Below are 8,974 nucleotides of genomic sequence, written 5' to 3' on the forward strand. Positions count from 1 at the left end.
TTATATATATATATATATATATATAGAGAGAGAGAGAGAGAGAGAGGGGGGGAGAGAAAGAGAGGGGGGGGGTTGAGGTTAGATTGCAAAGTGTCTATTTCATTTTTTTTTTTTTTACCTTTTTAATATAATACATTTTAATCATGATAATTTATCAAGAAAATGAATGAATGATATTGGTTTGTAAAGTTTGCAAAAAAAGATGGTTTGCATTTAATCTCTAATCTCTCTCTATTAGAAGGGTCGATTTATATATAGAAAACTAAATCTTATAATGGAATTTACCCAATTCTTTGCACTATTAATTATAACCCCTATATGTTTTGAATTTAAACCGGAATAAAGAATCATTTCATATTTCCAAAAATGTCCATTTTTTACGTATAAAAGATAGATTTATTATAATTTTTTAAAATCAAAAGTTAAAATCTATAAAATAAAATTACACTTTAACTCTTATATATATTTATTTAAAGATTTATATATTGAATATATTAATTAAAATATTCTCTAATTTTATCATATTTGATATACTTTATATAAAATAATAATAACCCAATCTAATGGGTACAAAAAGTAAAAATAAAATCATCTCTTTCTCTCTCTCCATGTTTAAATACAGAGAATTCTCTAAACTTGAAGTTAACTCTTATTTTATTTTTTTAGTAGAAATGTGACTAGTCCTAACAAACTGCAATTTTTAGATATCAATCATGATAAACTCAGTAACTACAATTACTATGGACGTCTAAAATCGAACCAATTACAAATGAAATATTCCACCATATTCCAATGAGTCTCAACCTTTGTACTATAACCCTTGCGGTTTTGTTTTATTTATTTTAGAAAACGCTAAAAGAGAATCTTGTTGAAGCAAAAAAAATAATAAATAATAAATAATTTATATTTTCTATTTAAGGTATAAATTAAATTGTATTGGCTTTAATTTTGTTATTTAATATTGATACCATGTGAGAAAGGCGATCTATGAACACAAAAATGCCGTCCATATCAATATTCACATGAGTTTTGCTCCCTAATACAATCATACCCAACCCCATAAACAAGTCAAAAAGCTAAGACCTAAAAGCCTTCAAATTCTCACTCTTTTTTTATCAGTTAAATTTCAAAAAGATAACCATCGTCGTCTTTATCCTTTAATCATATATGCATGTATGTATGTATATATGTATGTATGTATGTATATATATAGCCACGCAAATATATGCCTTCACCATACATATATCTCGTTACTTTACTGTCTTTAATTAATTAAACTATATATATATATATATAGAGAGAGAGAGAGAGAGAGAGATGATAGAAATGGGCAGACAAAGGTGGTGGTTCACAGTGGTTGTGGTGGTGGCGTGGTGGTGGGAAGGTGTGATCGGAGCAGGTCAAGCTCCGGCGATATGGGTGATGGGAGATTCATTGGTGGATAGTGGGAATAACAACTTCATGAGGTCCATTGCAAGAGCTGATTATTTTCCTTATGGATGTGATTATTATCGTGGTGCTTCTGGTAGATTTTGTAATGCAAGAACTTTCTCCGACATTCTTGGTACCAACAATTTACTTCCTTACCTCACAAATTTTATTAATTGTTTAACAAAATCAGGTTCATAAACAAGAGACTTTGTTTTATAAGACCTAAGTTTATATGATTAAAGAATGATGGGTCTTGTATAAAAGTGATGGCATAAGTTTGTTATTCGACCTGGTTTGAAAATGTTTTTGAAGTCTTTCTTTGAAATAAAGTGTTTTATTAGTTTTTTATATGACAAATTTTGAGAAGTGGTGTGAACAAATCATTTTAAAAGACATGTTTTTATAATACACTTGTTTTATTTCAAATTTTGTTTTAGATCTCCTATAAACTTATTATAACATTCCTATATACTCAAATCTTATAATGCTGACACTTACACATTTTCGACGTCCTATAAACCCGATTTTGTTATGGTGTTGTACTTTATATGCCTTCTGTTTTTATCCAAACAAAATTATGTTGAATTAGATTAATGGAACGATGGATCTTTGGTGCAGGAGATTGGCTGGGAATACCCGCTCCGCCACCGTTTTCAGATCCTGGAACCGCCGGAAACAGGCTCCTGGGGGGTGTTAATTATGCTTCGGCTTCCGGAGGTATCCTTGATGAAAGTGGCCAACATTATGTAAGTGAATATATAGATTTTGACTTTTGATTCTCCAAAAAGTCAAAACCGTACAGTTTTTCATAAATTGGTTCTTTTTTCTTTGTTTATTTAGAATAAACTACATTTGTGGTCCCATTAGTATGTTAAAAATTTCAGTTCTCGTCCCTGTGGTCCGTTTATTACGCTGATGGTCACTGTGCTTTTGAATTCCTTGCAATTTTGATCTCTCTGACTACTTATGTTAAAAACAAGTCCATTAACTCAGACATTCGCATTTCGGTAAATTTACACTTCAGTGTTAAAACCCATTTCTATTGCAGGGAGATCGATACACCCTAAACCAGCAAGTTGTGAACTTTGAGACGACGTTAGGCCAGTTACGGACCATGCTGAGCCCGGAGGACCTCACTCAGCTCCTCTCGAATTCGATAGTAGTCATGGTTTTTGGCAGCAATGACTACCTCAATAACTACCTTATGCCAACAGTATACACCTCAAGCCGCACGTACACCCCGGAAGCATTTGCTACCCTCCTTCTTAACCATTATGCACGCCAAATTCACGTATAATTTTATCTTTTTGCGGTTCTTTTTTTACACGATCGGTTTCTTTGACCTTTGAATATGTTTTTGCATGATGTATATAGGCGTTATACAGCTTAGGACTCCGAAAATTCTTTCTACCAGGACTCGGACCACTTGGGTGTATTCCTAACCAGTTAGCCACTGGCCAAGCCGCTCCTGGGAGATGTGTGGATTCGGTGAACCAGTTGATAGGACCCTTCAATGAGGGCCTCAAAAACCTTGTTGATCAGTTCAATGGTGGCTCGCACCCTGGAGCCATGTTTGTCTATGGAAACACATATGGTGTTTTTGGTGACATCTTGAACAATCCTGCAAGATATGGTATGTATATGAAATTTAATTATTAGATCCAAGGTTTTCTAGACTGATACAATTTCTTTCAGTGCATATTGGAAGCTTTCTTCCGTCTTTTTTAAGAGTAATCTTGAGGGTTTTTTTTATATATATGATCACATGGTATCAGAGACAATGCATACAACTCTAGAGACTCAATACTTTTAGACAATCTATAATTGTCTAGCCCCTCACTAGAGCAATATGTTCTCATCTAGCTTCTGTTGGTGGGGGCGTGTTAGAGTCTACGTCAGCTAGACTTGAACAATTTCACTATATATATATATATATATATATATATTGAGGGTTGGGTTCTGGTAAGAAAGGAGTTATGGTGAGAAGCATAACAAGAGATCTCGATCCTTGGATCAATCCTAATTGAATGTAACACTAGTGAGGTGCACCGAGATGCATCAGATCAGTTCCCTTCTAAAGCTCAATTAATGGGTGGGCATGAGATTAAAAGTGATCAAAGGTTCAGATCTCTTCCTACACTTCTCACACGATCCTTAGCCTATATACTGAAACCTTCTTCTCTCCTTAATGGCTTTTTTTACAGTATTATAGGGTTTCACATTTTTTAATAATAATAATAATCTAAGTTATTTGGTCAGACTATTACTATTATTGAAATGTTTATTGTTCCACCACAGGATTTACGGTGAGAGATAGAGCTTGTTGTGGAATAGGGAGGAACCAGGGCCAAATAACATGCCTCCCAATGACAACACCATGTTTCAACCGCGACCAATACGTGTTTTGGGATGCTTTTCATCCGACTCAAGCTGCAAATGCCGTTCTAGCTCAGAGGGCGTACTCGGGATCCACCAATGACTGCTCTCCAATCAACGTTCAACAATTGGCGCAAATTAAATTCTAATCATGGTTTTGGGATGCTTTTCAATAAAGATGTTTTCTTGGCCTATTTTAGTTATTGAAACATGAAGACAAATAGCTTTGAAGTACACACAACTATGTGGTATCTATCTCATTGGCACTTTAATTAGCCCATCAAACCAAATTATCAATCAGTCTTGTTTGTATGATTAACTAAAGCATGAGATGGAAATGGTGATTCAATTGATATTGTCTTTCAATCATCAATAGTGATGTTAGACTCCCACAACGATTAGAGTTTGAATTTTCTACTAAAATATATCATGTCTCATTTGGAGAATAATATTTAATAGGGTTCCACACGCACACACACACACACACATATATATATATATATATATATAGAGAGAGAGAGAGAGAGAGAGAGAGAGAGAAAGAGAGTTAGGTTCTTTTGTTAACTCAATTTTTAGTGTTAACTATGTTAATCTAGTGTATCAATAGGATTAATTGTTTGTGGTAGTTTCAATAAGGTATTGATTATGGGATGGAGGACATAAAGGTAAGTTATACATATACTTAAGTTACATTTTGTATTAATTAATGAGTTGCTACAATTTAATAGTTGCTTGATTGTTGGGACTATGATCAATTATTTAAATTAGACAATGTATTGTCATTAAATAAAACTAGAAGGATACTTGCACAATGTAGAGAGATATATCTCGATTTTAGTGTTCGTTTTATTTTGTCTCTGTTGATATAATACATTTTTATGTGGTTTTGAGAAAGCGATAATGTTTTTATTTTTAAATAAAAAATAAATTTGAAGATATCACAAAAATTTGAAAAAAATTATATCGATATTAGTATCAAATTAACTATTTAAAAATTCTCGAATTGTTATAATTTCATTCATTCAATTTTTTTGTTATATTTTTTTAGGTTTAACAACGAAGTAATCTATATTCTATTTAATAATACAATTTTTATAAAGATAATAATTAAGTATTTTGCTAGAACTCAATAATTATCCTAATTATATTTTAGATTTTTTATAATTAAAATGATATGTTTATCATGTATTTAATTAGGTTTATCTACAGGTAGTTACATAAATTCAAACATGGAGTTTTAATAAGTTGTACTTACACACAGTTTAATTGTAATCTTGAACCTTAAGTAATATACATCAATAAACAATGTTTCATGCATAAAAATTGGTTTTTAGGAGTTTTTATTAAATTCTTCATAATATAGTATAGATTAATCTTGATCAAATTGTTGATCTGGGTGAATAAATCACAAGTACATATTTTTTTTAAAATAAATATTAACATACACAATGGATAAACTGTTAATCCCAATGAACAAATCACAAGTGTTGGATCACCTATTGATTTGGTGATAACCCTATAATCTGTTCCTCTATCCTATCAACAATTAATAGTTATTGGTTTCTTTTGTATATTGGTTTCTTGGTACACACTCAAAGCCTCTTGGCAAAATTGAAGACTAGCGGATGTGAAGACAAAAGATCACTGATTTTATACTGTGGATCAACTGTCTAAATTACATACCAAGACTCCAAAGTAGCTGATTTGAAGATTGAAGATGTTTTGAAGTTACTAGTTGATTCAAAGAAGATCTTCATTCAAGTAAGATTTTCCTATAGACTGACCATATCTCTGCAAAACATGTACCTAATAAAGATATTCCTTATTAGTAGGTTTGTCTCTGCATGAACATTGCTATGTGTATGCGGTGTATGATGAAAATGATATATTAACTATGGTCAAGTCAACCCCTGCCTTCTTATCCTAATGTGACAAGTGTTCCCATGCATTTAATGTATGAAGGTAGTATAAAAGGCAGTATGCATCTCCCATGAAAACTACGCTTCCTTGAAAGAATTTCTAAGTGCATTCTCAATACAATCGGCTTTCTTATACTACTCTCTTATTCTCCCGTCTGTGAAGAAAACCTTAGTGTTCTTCATTTCCTTGTAAGTACTCTCTATGTTGTTCTTGTAAGTTCTTCTTTTTGTAAGATTGGTCAGGTTAGGTTATCCTTTCATTCTTCTATAACAGTCTATCATGTATATCTATGTGTTAATTCTTGATATACATTAATAAGATTTAAAAAGTTGAAAAAGGTCTGTGTAATTGTACCCATCTATCTAAATCAGAGTATTAGGAGATGCTTCTTTAAAACCTTGACTTTTCACATTATTCAACGAGATTGAGCCTTTTGGTGCCAATATCAATGTCTAATGTTGCATCAACGGACACACCTGCTACAACAATGCTTATGTTAAACATTTTACTTATCAAATGTATAAGACATTACAATTCCTGCATCCTAGCTCCACTAAATGTAAAACCATAATATAAGACTAAAAGACTCAATATAGGATTAGGAAAGGTGTAAAATGAAGTGAAATAAACACATAATTGGGTACTGAGGTGTATGCTTTTGCACACTTATCACACCCCCACAGTTAAACTGTTGTTTGTCCCCAAGCAACTAAAATGACAACATGAAATGACTCAATACTATAAATATGAAAGAAAATTTGGAGGGTGAAAATGAAAATTTTAACATAATGAGATTGAAGCAAAACAACACCATAGTCATGCATAATTTTGTGTGTGTTTCAATCCCTCCACTTATTTCCATGGGCCAAGAGTCACACTTTCTATTGTTAGACATCTATCAATTGCTAAAATTCAGAATCATTAGGACTTTTTATTTGTTTTTCTTCTTTTGAGTCTTAGTGCATTCTTTCTTCAATTTATTCAAGTTTTTCTGTAATGCACAGACAGTGTATATGCTATGCATATTTGATCCTTTCTCCTTTGATTTGAATATTTGGTACTCTATGCAAAAAAAGAAATGAGCTTTGAGCTTTTAGCTAATGTCCTTTGGACTTCTGTTGCATAGCAGTACATATAGTGCATATACTCCCTCCCCCACACTTGAATTTGTCAATGGCCTCATTGAGGTTTCTTTAAAGGATAGGGTCATGGTTTAAAACGATATTGTATAGGCTAATATGTAGGAAAGAATGTCCTAAGTCATATTTCAAAAACAAGTTGGGATGTCTGTTTGCTTCCCAGGTGGGTGTGCTTGGTTCTAGCCTTAAGTGTTAGAATGGACCTTTAACAACAAAATTAATTTGGATATGGTATGTTACAGTCAAACAATCTCATAAACTCCTAAAACAAAATTCAAAATTCCTCTACTCAATATATATAAACTGAAAAAATAAGAAAATCAAATACTATGGAGCTAAGGGTGAATGAAATGGACCTGCCCTACTCGTTGGGAGTAGGTTGTGCTGCCTCTAGAGGAATGAACTCCTCAGCTTCTTTGATGAACTCTGGTGGGTAAGGCCCAATATTGGCATATTTTGTTGGGTTATTCATGGCTCAATCAAACTCCATCACACCATCCCTCTTCATCTGGTAATTTCCGTGTAGAGCAGTGAGCTTTCTCATGTTTAACATAGCATTATCCTGTTTTTTCAAACAGGCCAACAACTTCTGCTCACTCTTCTCTACCTTTGTTTCAAGCTCCTACTTTTGTTTCTCCATTCTTGCCATGCAGATGCTCTTCTAACTTCCTCAACAGGTCCTCATGATGTTTCTCCATCTCCTTCACTACATATAAGAATGAGTTGGTTACAAGGTTGGGATGTGGTATAGGTGTTGGTGCATGTGCAAGCTTAGGTGCAGGCTCTAATCTTAGGATCCTTCTTGATTTGGTTGAAGTACCAGCAACAGGGGCAGGGGTGGTGGTTTCAGCAGCCATAACCTGTGTTGCAGCAATGGCAGTCTTCTTCATTGCTTTCTCTACATTCTTCTTTACTCTTTTGATTGTTTGAATTTCAAATCACAGCCTCTCCTGTCATAAACTCATCAGTAGGAAAAAAAATCTTACCTTTGCCCTGGTCAGTAGTGCATAGATCAGTGATGTATGCCAAAGGTCTCCTTTGATCTTCTCTACACAGGACTTTATGCTCTTTTAAATGACTTCTCTCACACTGAATCTCTTACAGTCACAATGCAGTAGAGGATCACCATTCTCTCAAAAGTCAAGCTAGAGTCATGGGTTGTTGGTTGAAGGGTATGTCTAAGGAAGTAGAATCATACATAGTGATGTATTGGTCCGATGAACATACAAGCTAGAGGTGGTTATAGATACTTCATTACATTTACTGATATCTCAGTAGATTCGGCTATGCATATTTGATGCGACATAAATCCGAGTCCTTTGAGATGTACAAAGATTTTCAAAATGAAGTACAAAACCAACTTGGAAAGAGTATTAAGATTCTTTGATCTGATCGAATTGCGAATACTTAGACCATGCTTTTCTTGATMATCTTAGAAATTGTGGTATCGTATCACAACTTACTCCACCTGGAACACCACAGTGGAATGGTGTTTCTGAAAGGAGGAATCGTACATTGTTGGATATGGTACATATATGATGAGTCAAGCTGACCTTCCGATGTTCTTTTGGGGATATACTCTACAAACAACAGCTTTCACACTAAACCGGTTTCCATCAAAATCTGTTGAAAAGACACCATATGAGATATGGACTGGGAAGAGTCCCAAATTATCTTTTATGAAGATTTGGGGTTGTGTGGTTTACTTACGCTGTCTAATCACAACTAAATTAGAACCAAAATCTGATAAATGCATATTTGAAGGATATCCCAAAGAAATTATGGGATATTATTTCTATCATCCTCACAACAATAAAGTGTTTGTTGGGCGTACTGGTGTTTTTTTGGAAAAGAAATTTATTTCCAAAGGTATCAGTAAGAGGAATGTAGAACTTGAAATTGTTCAAGATCAAAATACGTCAACACAGACGGAACCAACACAGACACCACAAGTAATTGTGGATCCACAAATTGTTGTGGAAAGGCAGTCTGATGTTGTAGCTAGGGGTGTTCGCGGTCTGGTTTGGGCGGTTTAACCCCTTAAACCACAAACCAAACCGTAATGGCGGTTTATAAAATTTTCAAACCGAGCGGTTTGACATCAAGTG

The 8,974-nt window shown here is 33.8% G+C and overlaps 1 protein-coding gene across 1 annotated transcript; it reads left to right on the forward strand.

Annotated features, from left to right (window-relative positions):
• The first annotated feature begins 1,317 nt into the window (after positions 1–1,317).
• Positions 1,318–4,087, forward strand: LOC112502635 (GDSL esterase/lipase At1g71250). The gene is made up of 5 exons (XM_025106590.1): positions 1,318–1,564; positions 2,050–2,177; positions 2,480–2,722; positions 2,806–3,064; positions 3,730–4,087. Exons 1-5 carry the CDS (start codon positions 1,318–1,320, stop codon positions 3,954–3,956), a joined length of 1,104 nt encoding a protein of 367 aa, XP_024962358.1. The 3' UTR covers positions 3,957–4,087.
• Positions 4,088–8,974: the final 4,887 nt, after the last annotated feature.

This window comes from Cynara cardunculus, unplaced genomic scaffold (assembly GCF_001531365.2).
Source record: "Cynara cardunculus var. scolymus isolate 2C unplaced genomic scaffold, CcrdV1 Un_Scaffold_1683, whole genome shotgun sequence".
NCBI lineage: Eukaryota > Viridiplantae > Streptophyta > Magnoliopsida > Asterales > Asteraceae > Cynara > Cynara cardunculus.

Coding starts and splice junctions, on each gene's coding strand:
- LOC112502635 (XM_025106590.1), top strand. CDS start 1,318: ATGATAGAAATGGGCAGACAAAGGTGGTGGTTCACAGTGGTTGTGGTG. Junction 1,565..2,049: donor AACTTTCTCCGACATTCTTG/GTACCAACAATT, acceptor TCTTTGGTGCAG/GAGATTGGCTGGGAATACCC. Junction 3,065..3,729: donor GAACAATCCTGCAAGATATG/GTATGTATATGA, acceptor GTTCCACCACAG/GATTTACGGTGAGAGATAGA.